The sequence below is a fragment of the Leucopleurus acutus genome (genome assembly GCF_964270905.1).
Source record: "Leucopleurus acutus genome assembly, chromosome: 1".
Lineage (NCBI taxonomy): Eukaryota > Metazoa > Chordata > Mammalia > Artiodactyla > Delphinidae > Leucopleurus > Leucopleurus acutus.
In genome coordinates this window covers 52,549,493-52,566,035 of record NC_139142.1, presented here as the reverse complement: position 1 = coordinate 52,566,035, position 16,543 = coordinate 52,549,493, and the positions used below count along the sequence as shown (strand labels likewise).

Sequence of the window (16,543 nt, the reverse complement as noted above, 5' to 3'; positions counted from 1 at the left end):
ATCTTAAAATAAGTATGGCACTAATTCAATCATATTTGAATTTAGGGGGAGAAGTAGTTTATAGCACATATGTATGTTCTAGAGTAGAATATATAATCTACATTTAAAGCATAAGCAAATAAGACCAAAAATATTGTTTATGAAAGTGAACCCCAGAAGTCAGAATTCAAGAATTCTCATGCTGACTATGTATATATACACACATGTAAAAAAGTTAAGACTCAAGTAAATAGTGAATTTGTAGACTCAACTAATCCAAATGAACCAAATTTATTGTATTATTTAACCTTCAAAAACAACAGGTGAGGTAAAAAAAATTATTATAGACTTGATGTGAGTTTCATCCTTGGTGATCTACTGATTGAAACTCCAAGCTTAGCTATATCCTTATTGCACACCACATAGTTTTAAAGGAAAGATACCTCTATCACACTTGAGTGCTTTCTCAGTGTCCGAGTCAGCAGTTCTCAATTGTTTTTTCCAACACATTACAGATTAGCTTTGTAAGCATGAGACTTGTACATGGATATAGTCAGATTTCGAGGTTTTGAAAAATCACAAAATAATTTTACACGGAAGCAAAGAACTGAATAGTTTGCAACTGCAACCACGATCAATGGCACATCAGTAATACCTTCTCATAATGGACTATGGGATAAGTAAGATAAGCCTTTGGTTAAGTGAAATTGTCAGCATCTTGTAACTCCACTCAATTCTCTTCCATTCAATTAAGTATCTTCAATGTAAGTGAGAATAATATCAATACTGTAATCTGTATTTTAAAACCTCCATACACTAATAGTGGAACTATTCTAATTCTCATAGCTGATTTGATGAGCACACACTAAGATTTGGAATAACTGCCTTAATACATGGAATTTTTAAGAATAAGTGGTCATTGAGAAATATTCATATGATGATATAAGGTAAATTTGAGAATTCCCTTCAACTTAAAAATAATTCTAATCCAAATCCCCAAAATACTTTTTCAACTAATAAGCTTGACCCATTTTCTTAATAATTATATGTCAATTAAAATGTATAGTAAGATGTGCTTGAAAAATATTCAAGGTGACAAAAGAAATCCAACATGCTAAAGACTCCTCATTTACTAATGGATTTGCTCATATTTGCTTTCTTTTAGAGACCATGACGGGTAACAATATTTGATGAAAGACAGACACTCTCGAGCTCATTTCTCATGAAAGAAATAAAGGTTGCCAATGGATACTTCCTGTTTTGTAAAAACACAGAGACAATATGGTGATTTATATGATATGCAGCACATAGAGTATTTTTGCAATTGTTGTCGTTTTAAAATATGCAGAACTTCCCTGAGCCAAAGGTTAATATAATAATATATTGCATTGCTGCACTTCCTTCTGAATTATCTTCCCCCATATAAATGGATCACTAAAATCTAATTGACAAATGCTTCTTCCTCCTCCTAAAAAAATCTTACCATTTCTGAATTAATCTCTCTTAAAAATCCTATTATTCTACCATTCAAATAGCTTTAGTAGCTCCCCATTTTCTAGAATGTCTAAATCCCATTGCTTATTTTCCATTTTACCTGCCAACCCTTATTAAGCCATAGTGCTTCTGTGAAAAGCTCGCTATTCAATTTTGATAGGTCTCTTGGTCTGTTTAACACTTGGCTCATTTCCTACGCCTTGCCTTCCTTCCTTCACTCCAGGAATGACTTTCCCATCATAATACCCATCCAATGATTTCCCATTCTTCTAAGACCCAACTGAAACTTCCTGTTAAGTCTCCTGATTTCTGTATCTTTTATTCATCCTCCATGTCTCTGAATTATAGTGTATCTGATTTATTCTATCTATGTCACGACAAAATGTCTACTCTTTTACATATGTAGCCAAAACATTCTGAGGTCAGTGCTAGGCTTTATCTAGTTCCTCAGAAAATAGCTCCCACACCATGTGATATTTTAAAGTATTTTAGAGGTGCTTAATAAATTCATGATTAATTGATGGAGCACCAATCAAGGTTACTAAGCAACCAAAATAAGAAAACTATTGATGAATAATCACCTCTTGATTATCAAAGGCTTAATTATAAAGTATATAAATTTCAAGATCATTTTCACACATCAGCTCTATTTTTAGTTTAAAAAAACACAAAAAACATAGGTTTTCATAAAGTTAGCACGTATACTAGATTTTAATTTGGGCATAATAATGAAACAGAGAGGTAAAATATTGGAAGTATTTGGTAGTATTGAGTAATTTGTCCATGCTATGGCTTTCCTCTATCATCAATTTTAAAGAAAGGCTAGTTAGCTCTACAACAGAATGTCCATTTGGACCCATATTCTAAGACTTGTATTACTTACAGTCTTGTGGGTAAATCATATATGAAATAGGCACTTATTTTTCAACATGCCATCGTACCATATGGTAAGCTTACTGTTTTTGTCCATAATATGAATAAGCATAAATACATCTCTTATCATACTCTGTAAATAAAAACTGCCTTTTCTGCACTGACATACACACTTTTTTTCACTGACTCACCTATAATAAATGAGGAGATGCTAATAAAACAGGATTGACAATGTTTTACAAATCTAGCTATAAAGAAGAAAGCATATATTAAAAACAAACATGAGGTTAAAATAGCACGGTGTTTGCATTTTGAAATTCTTAGGGGACATGTGCATGCACACACACACCCATACATACACACATGCACAACGCTTATTTTTTAAAGAGTTATAGAAAATCTTATTACAATGGTATTGTTAGTCATTTGAAACATATGGGGAGATGCAGAATCCTGAAGCGAAGCAACTCTGGAGAGTTTAGTATTAGAAGATGGAGGACATGCAGTGCCATTCAATCAGGAAAACAGGTTTGGCAGGCAACAGTTATGGCTGTTCCAACTTCCCTCTCCCAGCAGGTGTTGCTATGGCACAAGAATAGCCTCCGAGGGATTCAGTGGAACACAAAGTGTAAGATGAAAGAGCGAAAGAGAAAATCATTCTTTGAGTGGCATTCATATTTTCTCTGCTACACAAGCTACAAGGCCAGTTGCAAATAAATACTTGCCGCCTCATAAACAGATAAGTGAAGGGGACCTTAAGCTGGGGTTGCTTAAGGGGTTATGTAGCATTTGCTTAAGTTTAGTTTTCAGGTATCTTGAATTGCTATGATCTTCACATAATTTGGTTTGCTAACTTGAGCTTATAGTAAAATATTTTCTAGAATCATTAATATAAATCTATAGCAACAAGACAATTTTTTACTGACATTTTTGGGAAAAGGTGTGAAAGCATATCTTTTTTCTGAGTTTAACCTCCCTTTCCTGACTTATTGTATGTGTTTCTCACGTACTGCAATACAGAAATGAACTACGGTCACTGACTAATTACGTAAAGTCTCGCATGTGAAAAACTTGTTTTCTTTGAGACAACTAAATAAAAAAAGCAGGACCAAGATAATTCTGCTTGCTAGTGACTCGAATTATGTTAACATTTTAGCAAGCTAGGAATCTGAACTAGACTGAGAAGAACTTGCTTTTTTCTGTAATAAGAAAGGAGATATTATAATAGTCAAAACCTCAAATAAAGTGCTAAGATCTTTAATTACTAAGATATGACCAGGTCATTTGATGAAAAGCTAATCAATCTATAATCATTTCTGGGTAATAGGGGACCAATTCCTCAACTTAACTCTCTGTTAATCAAGTTCCATTTCATGTTTGGTATATATTTTTTTCAATAATGCAGAGTAAAGGTGGAAAACTATAGTCAATTGGGTATAAACAATTAAGAATTTAAACTTGAAAAGTTGAATACCACATTCTATACATATTATTATACAAACTGAAGGTAACAAACAGGAAAGAGTCCTATAGCTTAAAAGTTAGCCCAGAGATTCCCAAATTCCTGGAATTCTGATATTCCATTACACATTTGTGTTCTTGCCTACTCACTCTTGAAAATGGTGCCATGATTTATCCAAATATATTTAAATGCGTGTATAAATGCACTATCCCTTAAATTAACATTATGGGAGTAACAAAAGCAGAACTACATGTACGAAAACTTATGCCCTAGGCTGGAGCTATTACCGATTCATCTTAATACACATTTTTGAGCCCCTCAAATAGGTAAATATGCTTAAGACTGGGAGCAAGAGAGATAAATTAGACCTTTAACTACACTTAAAACTTTCAGTATGCATTATGGAAGCTGATAAATAGGGAGAATTCTCAGTAACTGATAACTGCTCACAATCATTTTTAAATCAGAAGGCCTTTTTTAATTGACATGTATAGTCTGGAAGAGTTGTAAGTGTACAAGATTAGAAATTGGACTTGGACACAGGGCCTAACCACTTACTAGCTGTGCAATCTTGGATTGTCTTAATCTGTTTTCTCATCAGCAAATAAGGCTGAGGAAAAGGAGAATTTAAAGACAAAATGGCATAATGCACATTAGAGCATCCTCTGAAGTGTAAAGTATTTCAAGTTGTGTAATATACTTGTAAAGAGCGAGGCTCAGGTCTGGCAGCCTAGATTCAGATCTTAGCTCTACACCTATTAGCTGCATGACCTCAGGAAAGTTATCTAACCAGTATCTCTCAGTTTAAGTAAAGTGAATATAATATTACCTACTTCAATTTTCTTTTTTTAGAATTAAGCAGTATAATACACATAAAATCTTGAACACAAGGTCTCTCATACAGTAAACACTCAATATATGTTAGTTATTATATTTTCTCCTCAATGCCTTTTATTATGGTGATATCAATGACTGTATTTTATTGTTCTGCATATATTTCTATATTGAGGGAAAATATTTTGTTTTATTCATACCTGTGATGTCTCAAGTACTGAACATGGGTACACATAGGGTCAACAAAATATTGTATAAATTTTATATATATATCATTACCATTGTCAGCTGTCTTGGAAATATGCATTCATTTCAGATGAGGACACTATATGAAGAAGATAATATTTTGGAGAGGACAGGAGTGAACCTTTTTAATCTGAGTAGTCAGAGGCAACCCCCAAAGCCATCCAAGGAAAGAAGGTGCAGATTTCTGCCATTAGATATAATAATTTGAACTGTGTGTTTGGACTGTATTATAAAATGGCACATAATACCCTTTGTCAGTTGCTTCATTTGCAAATATTTTCTCCCATTCTGAGGGTTGTCTTTTGGTCTTGTTTATGGTTTCCTTTGCTGTGCAAAAGCTCTGAAGTTTCATTAGGTCCCATTTGCTTATTTTTGTTTTTATTTCCATTTCTCTAGGAGGTGGGTCAAAAAGGATCTTGCTGTGATTTATGTCATAGAGTGTTCTGCCTATGTTTTCCTCTAAGAGTTTGATAGTGTCTGGTCTTACCTTTAGGTCTTTAATCCATTTTGACCTTATTTTTGTGTATGGTGTTAGGGAGTGTTGTAATCTCATACTTTTACATGTACCTGTCCAGTTTTCCCAGCACCACTTATTGAAGAGGCTGTTCTTGCAACTGTATTTACAATAGCCAGGAGATGGAAGCAACCTAAGGGTCCATCATCGGATGAATGGATAAAGAAGATGTGGCACATATATACAATGGAATATTACTCAGCCATAAAAAGAAAAGAAATTGAGTTATTTGTAGTGAGGTGGATGGACCTAGAGTCTGTCATACACAGTGAAGTAAGTCAGAAGGAGAAAGACAAATACCGTATGCTAACACGTATATATGGAATCTAAGGAAAAAAAAAGTCATGAAGAACCTAGGGGTAAGACGGGAATAAAGACACAGACCTACTGGAGAATGGACTTGAGGATATGGGGAGGGGGAAGGGTAAGCTGTGACAAAGTGAGAGACTGGCATGGACATATATACACTACAAAACGTAAAATAGATAGCTAGTGGGAAGCAGCTGCATAGCACAGGGAGATCAGCTCGGTGGTTTGTGACCACCTAGAGGGGTGGGATAGGGAGGGTGGGAGGGAGGGAGATGCAAGAGGGAAGAGATATGGGAACATATGTATATGTATAACTGATTCACTTTGTTATAAAGCAGAAACTAACACACCATTGTAAAGCAATTATACTCCAATAAAGATGTTAAAAAAAAAATACAGATATCCCAGCGCCCATTCTATTCCTATGAAGTAATGAGGTTTGGACATTCCTCCATATATCTATCTCTCTCTTATGAAGAAGACAAAATGTCATTGTTGTACATTTTCACAAAGGGCAGGGTCTTGCCATGAAAACTGGGAACCAATAAGTAAAAAGGAACTATATGATCATGTTAATTATGTGATTGCTTTCCTGTGGGTGAAGGAATTCTAAATTAAAAGAATAAGCTATAAATTATATATCAAAAGTGCAATGAAAGCACAGCAAAAGAAAGATGCTTTAAAGAAATCCACATTTTATTTTATTTTCTAGAGCAGGGGTCCCCAATCCCTGAGTCGTGGACCGATACTGGTCCGTGGCCTGTTGGGGAACCGGGCTGCACAGCAGGAGGTGAGCGGTGGGCGGGCCAGCAAAGCTTCATCTGCTGCCCCCCATCGCTCACATTACCGCCTGAACCATCTGGCCCCCTCCTCCACGCACCACGCCCAGTCTGTGGAGTAACTGTCTTCCACGAAACCTGTCCCTGGTGCCAAAAATGTTGGTGACTGCTACTCTAGAGCAACTGTTGCTCACAGTGATAAACTCTTCAGTGCCTAATGGCTAGAAAAATCAATTTACTTCTATAATAAAAAGGCCATTTGTCTCCTTGTAGAATCCATCTGACATTGTTTGGCCTTTTATACATGATCACTCTGAACAATGCCTGTGGTTTACAAATTCCCTAATTATATCACTGATTATGTACTACTGAATATGCCTTATCCTGTGGAAATAGACACTATCACCATTTTAATAAACATTTTGACATAAAATGAAGCTGGCTCTTTCATGCTTTGTCAAGAGCAAAGTGAAACAACCAGTGAACACAATGTTCCATCAACAGATTAGGACCACATGTTCTTTAGAGCAAATGAGGTTTAATTAACAGATCCATTAGCAGAGAACTGGTCAGTTAAAACATAGGAGAAGCGCTTTCTTATAACACATGGACACTTTATTAACAAATATTCTACAAATGCATGATTGTATTTTATGATTCATTCTGCCAGTCTGTAGAAGTATAGAATGCTACAGTAAAAATATGGGCCTAATTTTAAAATCACATAAAAACTCATATAACATCATTGATTGGAATGATATATAACTCATTCTAAGCTAATAAGTGTGTCAATAGAGTTTAGTACCATTTTATTAATATAGTTTTACATTCCATTTTATTCCTATGCAAGGATATTTCCGTTTAAATGTCAACTAAATACATTTTGTTTACAAGTATTATTTAGATAGTCTTGGTGAAAGGGGATTACTTATGTTTCATTTATAGTGAACTGTAATTCATACTAAGTGCATTTTAGAGTGCAGACATTTGAACTCCTTGTCATTTTATTATTTCTACTTCATGTATTTAAATTACCAATATATTTCATACTGTGCATAGAACCTTTTTTTAAAGTGCAATGATATGCTTTTAATTTCACATCTTTTTTAATCTCATCATTATTATGGTAGAACATCCCTAAAATTTGGGAAATTCTGATGTATTTACCTGATTTATTTATGTACTCAGAGGAATCTGGCGTCCTCAGTTCTTCCCTTCCCCTGCAAACTATTGTCTTGTCTCCTTATCTAAAGCTTTCAGTTCTGAGCCTAGGCTGTCTCTTAGGCTGACTTTCACCCAACAGGACCACCCAGGCTCCAATTCCTTAGTCAGAGAGGTAAGAAGGCAGACATGCCATGATTTGGGTTTTCTGAAATGTATTCACTCAACAAAACTATTTACATTTCTCAAAGTTTATCCCTGGAGTCTGAAATCTCATTATGTGTGCTTGTTCCATTGAGAAGCTGTGTGTTTTGTGTAAAGAACCTGGGTTTTGCAGTCAGAATTGACCTATGTTTAACACTTTGAAATGCTTCAGCATATGCTAATGCTTTGCTTCTTAAACTGGGTGTGGATATATATGTGTGTAAACTATTTAAGCTTTATGCTTACAATTCATGCATTTTTCTATGTTTTTGTTACGTTGCTATAAAAGTTAACAAAAATACTTCACGATAGACAATGTGATCTGCACTTGCGTGCTGCAAGTTTTAATGTATAGACTAGGGTTACTTTAATATGTAATTCATGCCACTCAGGAGTACACAGCCCTAGATGTGGTTAGGCAGCATTTTAAAGACACAAACTCTGGGTCCACTCCTCTCAGGAAGCTAGAACAAGACAAGTATCATGTTGAGTTGCCCTAGAGAATTTTTAACCTAGCATAAAGCTGAAAGTGGTCTCCTTTGTTGAAATGAATATTGCTCAATCTATGCACCTAGGTTAGAACAGGGTAAGGCCATGCCCCATTTTAGTGAGAGGAATATGAGATGAGCAAATGGGACCTGACATCCTAACACTCTTTGAAGCGGTGTTCTCAGAGTAGGGAAGAGTGTTGTGCCCCACTATCAACCCAACACATAGTCACAGGAACCAACTAGAATATTACCTGAATTCCTTTTAGAATATTTTAATACCTGCCTACAGTGATCTTTTGATGCAAGGCCCTTGTCAAAGGCCATAACCGAATATCAGAATCACCTGCGATAGTAAAGGGACATACCCACTTAACGTAAGATGCTGCAAGCTTATACTGAATTTGGAATCTGAGATTGTAAACTTGAATCGGGTTATGGCTATAGGAAGTGAACAAGTACCTAAGCTTTGGGATCCCATTTTCCTCTCTATAAATGGAAGGCACTAGGTAATCTATAAACGTTCTCAGTATTTAAAAACGATGCCAATAACTGAGACATTTAGAAATCTTTTTAAAATGTTTTACAAAATAGGTATATGGGAACCTGCCCCAATAATCTTTTGTTTTTATTTAAACATAAATATTCAGAATTCATAAATATCCTCAAATTGTGCCATCAAAATCCTAATTGTAATGATTTTCTAAATTTATTTAATCTCTTTGCTAAGCTCACTGATATCACACAATGAAGGATGAAAAATTAAGACTGTAAAAACTAATGAGGCTCTTTTTATATATTAAAATGAATTCATTTGTAAGCAGATTTTCAGGGGAAAGTCCTTTGCACTAATGGTAGTTCTAACTTCTATTTTGGAGCTATTGTAAGAAATAGCTTTAAGACATTCCAAACTGTAAAATGAAACCTAGTCACTACAAACAAATTATATCACTATAATAATTGTTCTATCTAATGCCAGAAATCTAGGATTCTAGATCTTTTGCTATCACATAGACCAAAACGGTGATCAAACTGTTAGTCTATGGATCTAGTCTCTATGGCTACTTCTATTTATTTCTCTGTTTTTCAATTAATAATGGTAGCTTGGTAGTATCATCTAAAAATGATATAAAAATTCCAAATGTTATCATAATCATATCAGTAGTGAATCTAATACCACTCCCCACATCTCTATCTTCTCCTCTAGTCAAGAGACACAGAGTCAGTCCTGGTATTGTAGCTTTAAATAATATACCCTGATTTACATCCATTCTCAACTATGAGTTTGATGGTGACATTTATTCTTCATCAGTTAATGAATATAATTTTCATAATTCTTTAACTTGTGTAAGTTATTGCTAGTTATTATACTATTAAGTGCAAATTATGGAACTAACTAATTGTGTTCAGTCCTCTGGATTAGAAGAATCTCTATTCAGTCATTTAAAATTCAAATAGTTTCCATGTCCCCATTGCTTGCATTTATAAGTGGATGAAGGGTATAGGAAACATAAATTGGGCATTCTTTCCTATTTCTCATTGACCTGCTCTTATCTCAATGTAATCTGGGAATTTCAAAAAGTGTTTAATTCTGCCAAGTGAAGGAAATCCTCAACACATGACACGGTAATTAGACAACAGCTAATTAACCACTGTTAAACTATGGCTTGTAAGGTAAAATCTTGGTTCTGATATTTGGGGAAGAAAGTGCTGGATATTTTAAGATGATAATTGGAGGAAAATCATAAATCCGATGTTATTTTCATAATTAGATAGATTCAGTTTTATGAGAAAATGCAACATAAAAACATAATTAATGTTTATCCAACTACTACAGAAAATAGAGAATTTAATGCAGGCAATCTTTGCATTTATGCTCTCCCCAAAAATAAGCAGTAGAAATATTGATATAATTTATGCTTCTCAAAACAACTTATAACTTCCTGACAAGGCCAACTAAAAATGTTTCCAATATTCTTCTCACTTCTGTAAATGATCTAATTGAAAAGAGAATTAGTGTAATTGTTACTGTCTGTAAATCTCTTTCTCTCATTCTCTCTCTCTTATTTTCTCTCTCCTTCTCACCCACCTTCCCTCCTTCAATTTCCAATCTTTTCACTTGAAGAAATATAAGCGCTCACTTCCACTATCAAATTCCATGCATCAATATTAAAGTACTTGAAACAAATATAATCTTCACATGCTGGTAAAAAGGTATTGAAGGCTCTAAAGATGCTGTAAATACAGGAAGTTTTCCACTGGATATTCCCCTCTTTCATTTGGTTTCCACTGACCACTTTTTTTCCATTTTCTTCATGGTTTCTGCTTTTTCCACCATGTCCTTGGACATTTTGTTTGTTTTTGCTTCATACTCTCTTCTTGGATAAGCTCATCCACTTCTAATTAAGGCAACTACCTGTGAAGTCCATGTTCTACTTCTGACCTTTCTCTCGATTATTAAACCCTACTTTTTTTTGGGGGGGGGGACCATACAACAATCTTTTATTATGTATGGATTTTTTAAATTATTTCTGCAATCTCTCCATACACAGGCAAAAAAATAAAAGTATTGTTTAGCATATTGGAACTTGCAAACTTGATCACTGAATAGAGAAGGGAAAATTATCCCTACAACACGCTTTACCAGGAGGCCAATTCATCTGCCGACCTCCAAGAACATGGAGATGAACACGGTAGACAGACTGTCCCCAATCTGAACCTTCATTCACCACCATTTGATAACCCTTCTTCAGGCCTAGGTCAGCAGCACATTTCTTGCCAACAATCATTAAATGTCCAAGAAGACTTTCACCATTATCTTCTGCTGCAGAAATCAGGGATATATGTTTCTTGGGTATCACCAGAAAATGTGTTGGTGCTTGAGAGGAAATGTCATGGAAAGCGAGACACTGGTCATCCACATAAATGATTCTGGCTGGAATTTCCTTGTGAATGATCTTCCCAAAAATCGTGTCATCACCAGGCCAGGAAGTCTGAGCCTTAGCCCAAACCCTACTTTCTAATTGGTCACCAGAAACTTGAGAATGTCTTACCAACCTTTCAAGTACACCTAATCCCAAACCAATCTGTCCTCTCAAACCTTTCCTTAAGTCCCTCATTCAGACTTAACATTCCTCAGAATGTGGCATTACCATATTCTGAACTGAAGTATAACATTTTAGAATCATAGAAGTGTAACATACTTTGGGAGGACTGGAAGAACTCATCTAAGCAAATGGCTTTCACCTACCTGTTTTTAATACTGTATGCACATGTATGTGTTTGTGAACTTAAGTCAGAATCCCCTGTCCAAATTTAATCGTAGATAGAAGTTCTATATATAAAAGAGAGATATATTTTGTTCTATGTGAAATGGCAAGGGAAATAAAAAAGGGTAAAATTCTCATCTGGTTACTTCCCTTCCCCGCACAGTTCAGTAGACCCTGAGAATAGTTTTTAAAAATCTCTAGTTGCGATTGGAACACCATTTAGAAATCAGTTACCCAGCTGATCCCTTTATTCTACAGACGGAAAGTTTTGGGGTCCAGCCAGACATAAGGTTGCAATGCTATTAAGTGGTAAATTTGGGCCTGGACCCAAGTCCAGGGCTCTGCACACACTAAGCTGCCTGATGTCAATCACGCACTCTCCCAATTGACTTGAGAGCACTGGTCACTGACTTAACTGCCCCTTAACAGAGGTTGTGAGTGTCCCTCAGCACTTCATCTGATTCCTATCAACCTCTTCAGCTGAATAAATAGTCTCCCCCCGCAACCTGACCACCACACACACACTCTAATGGGCAAACTCTTTTTTTCTTATATTCCTTTTTTTCCACTCTATATCCTCAAACTCTTTCTTAAAAGTAACCTAAAGCCGTGGTGGAGAAAAAAGGAACTAAGATGTAAAGAGGTTACCTGACTTCTCAGATGTAGTTTATGAGCGAGTCTCATGCTGCTTCTACCAGCTAAGCCTTCTGTATCTTTCCCTCTCTATCCTGACACATCCATAAAGTAATACATATCTCCATGGCCTTAATTTACTTCCTAATAAAAATTTTCTGCCTCCTCTCTCACATTATCACTAACGGACTCACTGAACACCTCCTCACAATGCAAAGGTAGTCTACAATGTTGGGAAAACAGAGGAAAAGTTTTCTTTGCCCAACTGATTGATTGCGAAGCTTCTGAAATGTCTTCTGAAACTCTCTTCTATTTCTCCACGGTCTTTCCTCTGTCTCTTTTTGGAACACTGCAGATTCACCCAATGAATAGGCCCTCCTGACACCAATCTGATTATGCTGCTACCTTGATAAAATTCCGTGGTCGTTCTTGACTGTGTGAAGGAGATCTAATTAATTCATTTCCTCCTAAAATCTAGTGCCAAATAATCCCCATTCTTAATCCAGCTCAGATACCACCTGCTCTATGGAACTCTTGCTGAATAGATTCAATAATTTCATCTTGTATGCTTCTATATCACTCTGATAGTTTATAAAGCAAATACCTGACTTTATCTGTTAATAAAAATTTTCAAGTGTATGGGATATAAAATCCATGAACTAGACCCTATACATTTTTATTTCTTCCTATAGTCCCTTTCCTATAGTGGTTGTTTAATAAATATTTTGGGAGGTTGAATGTGCACTACGTTTCATGAGTTAATCCCAGAATTGTGGAAGACAGCTCTACCTAATTTCTCTTTACCATATTGGAACACTTGGCATTATTCCGACTTGAATTGTCAGTTAACCCTTGCCTCTCAAATTTAAATTTTCAACCGCAATCTTCCTCCGCTAAGAACAGATTATCTAAGGCTGAGGGCTTGTGAAATAAAGGTCAGATATACCAAATGGAAGGAAAAAAATACCAGTGACGTAAGCTGTAAATACTGTGTTCATCTCTTGTGGTAGGTTTCCTTTTTTTTTTTTTTTTTTGCGGTACGCGGGCCTCTCACTGCTATGGCCTCTCCCGTTGCGGAGCACAGGCTCCGGACGCGCAGGCCCAGTGGCCACGGCCCACGGGCCCAGCCGCTCTGCGGCACGTGTGATCCTCCCGGACCGGGGCACGAACCCGCGTCCCCTGCATCGACAGGCGGACTCAACCACTGCGCCACCAGGGAAGCCCGGTTTCCTATTTTTATTAAGAAAACCTTAGACGTTTTAGGAAGTCTCTGTAAACTGCTCTCATTTGATTTAACATACCTTTATTTTGTGTAATTTTAGCAATTTCTCTCCAAGGTCATTTAGCATATTCTAACGGGGCATTTGGTAAGCCTTCTGGGGGTATCTTTATTCTGAAAATATTCAAGCATGGATTTTTGACTGTTTGAATGATTGATATCAATAGGACACTAGACTTTAGCTCCAAACAGTCTTCATCAATGCTACCTGAGGCTAAATGATAAAAACAATACAAACAATAATATCTGATGTGGACAACTGACATTTTCTCAAACTTAATTTAGTGTGAGTATAACCATTTTTAGAAAACTCTGCTACTTTTCGTTCATAATATATATTTTTTGGCTTTTCATTTGTTTTTTTTTTGAATTTTATTTTTTTATACAGCACGTTCTAATTAGTGATCAATTTTATACACATCAGTGTATACATGTCAATCCCAATCGCCCAATTCATCACACCACCACCCCTCATCCCCCCGCGGCTTCCCCCCCTTGGTGTCCATACATTTGTTCTCTATATCTGTGTCTCAATTTCTGCCCTGCAAACCGGTTCATCTGTACCATTTTTCTAGGTTCCACATATATGCATTAATACACGATATTTGTTTTTCTTTTTCTGACTTACTTCACTCTGTATGACAGGCTACAGATCCATCCCCCTCTCAACAAATGACCCAATTTCGTTCCTTTTTATGGCTGAGTAATATTCCATTGTATATATGTACCACAACTTCTTTATCCATTCGTCTGTCGATGGGCATTTAGGTTGCTTCCATGACCTGGCTGTTGTAAAGAGTGCTGCAATGAACATTGGAGTGCATGTGTCTTTTTGAATTGTGGTTTTCTCTGGGTATATGCCCAGTAGTGGGACTGCTGGATCATATGGTAATTCTATTTTTATTTTTTAAGGAACCTCCATACTGTTCTCCAAAGTGGCTGTATCAGTTTACATTCCCACCAACAGTGCAAGAGGGCTCCCTTTCCTCCACACCCTCTCCAGCATTTGTTGTTTGCAGATTTTCTGATGAAGACCATTCTAACTGGTGTGAGGTGATACCTCATTGTAGCTTTGATTTACATTTCTCTAATAATTAGTGATGTTGAGCAGCTTTTCATGTGCTTCTTGGCCATCTGTATGTCTTCTTTGGAGAAATGTCTATTTAGGTCTTCTGCCCAGTTTTGGACTGGGTTGTTTGTTTTTTTGATATTGAGATGCATGAGCTGCTTGTATATTTTGGAGATTAAATCTTTGTCACTTGCTTCATTTGCAAATATTTCCTCCCATCCTGAGGGCTGTCTTTTGGTCTTATTTATGGTTTCCATTGCTGTGCAAAAGCTTTTAAGTTTCATTAGGTCCCATTTGTTTGTTTTTATTTCCATTACTCTACGAGGTGGATCGAAAAAGATCTTGCTGTGATTTATGTCAAAGAGTGTTCTGCCTATGTTTTCCTCTAAGAGTTTTATAGTGTCCGGTCTTACATTTAGGTCTCTAATCCATTTTGAGTTTATTTTTGTGTATGGTGTTAGGGAGCGTTCTAATTTCATTCTTTTACATGTAGCTGTCCAGTTTTCCCAGCACCACTTGTTGAAGAGATTGCCTTTTCCCCATTGTATACCCTTGCCTCCTTGGTCATAGATTAGTTGACCATAGGTGTGTGGGTTTACCTCTGGGCTTTCTATCTCGTTCCATTGATCTAGGTTTCTGTTTTTGTGCCAGTACCATATTGTCTTGATTACGGCAGCTTTGTAGTATAGTCTGAAGTCAGGGAGCCTGATTCCTCCAGCTCTGTTTTTTTCCCTCAAGACTGCTTTGGCTATTCGGGGTCTTTTGTGTTGCCATACAAATTTTAAGATTTTTTGTTCTAGTTCTGTAAAAAATGCCATTGGTAATTTGATAGGGATTGCACTGAATCTGTAGATTGCTTTGGGTAGTATAGTCATTTTCACAATATTGATTTCCAATCCAAGAACATGGTATATCTCTCCATCTATTTGTATCATCTTTAATTTCTTTCATCGGTGTCTTATAGTTTTTTGCATACAGGTCTTTTGTCTCTCTAGGAAGGTTTATTCCTAGGTATTTTATTCTTTTTGTTGCCATGGTAAATGGGAGTGTTTCCTTAATTTCTCTTTCAGATTTTTCATCATTAGTGTATAGGAATGCAAGAGATTTCTGTGCATTAATTTTGTATCCCTCTACTTCACCAAATTTACTGATTAGCTCTAGTAGTTTTCTGGTGGCATCTTTAGGATCTCTATGTATAGTATCATGTCATCTGCAAACAGTGACAGTTTTACTTCTTCTTTTCCAATTTGTGCTCCTTTTATTTCTTTTTCTTCTCTGATTGCTGTGGCTAGGACTTCCAAAACTATGTTGAATAACAGCAGTGAGAGTGGACATCCTTGTCTTGTTCCAGATCTTAGAGGAAATGCTTTCCATTTGTCACCATTGAGAATGATGTTTGCTGTGGGTTTGTTGTATATGGACTTTATTATGTTGAGGTAGGTTCCCTCTATGCCCACTTTCTGGAGAGCTTTTAACATAAATGGGTGTTGAATTTTGTCAAAAGCTTTTTCTGCATCTATTGAGATGATCATATGGTTTTTATTCTTCAATTTGTTAATATGGTGTATCACATTGATTGATTTGCATATACTGAAGAATCCTTGCATCCCTGGGATAAATCCCACTTGATCATGGTGTATGATCCTTTTAATATGTTGTTGAATTATGTTTGCTAGTATTTTGTTGAGGATTCTTGCATCTATATTCATCAGTGATATTGGCCTGTAATTTTCTTTTTTTGTAGTGTCTTTGTCTGGTTTTGGTATCAGGGTGATGGTGGCCTCATAGAATGAGTCTTGGAGTGTTCCTTCGTCTGCAATTTTTTTTTTTTTCGGTACGCGGGCCTCTCACTGTTGTGGCCTCTCCCGTTGCAGAGCACAGGTTCCAGATGCACAGGCTTAGCGGCCATGGCTCACAGGCCTAGCCACTCCGCGGCATGTGGGATCTTCC

General features: G+C 36.3%; 2 protein-coding genes across 3 annotated transcripts in view; both read right to left on the bottom strand.

Moving 5' to 3' along the window:
* MDGA2 (MAM domain containing glycosylphosphatidylinositol anchor 2) overlaps positions 1-16,543 on the bottom strand; it is a gene marked incomplete at both ends in the record, with an annotated part of 831,925 nt that overhangs the window by 208,729 nt on the left and 606,653 nt on the right. The gene's annotated exons all lie outside the window — the stretch shown is intronic.
* On the bottom strand, positions 10,944-11,462 carry LOC309960317 (adenosine 5'-monophosphoramidase HINT1-like; the record flags this gene model as incomplete). The annotated part of the gene is made up of 1 exon (XM_082837004.1): positions 10,944-11,462. The coding sequence occupies one exon, from the start codon at positions 11,460-11,462 to the stop codon at positions 10,944-10,946; it is 519 nt and encodes a 172-aa protein (XP_082693130.1).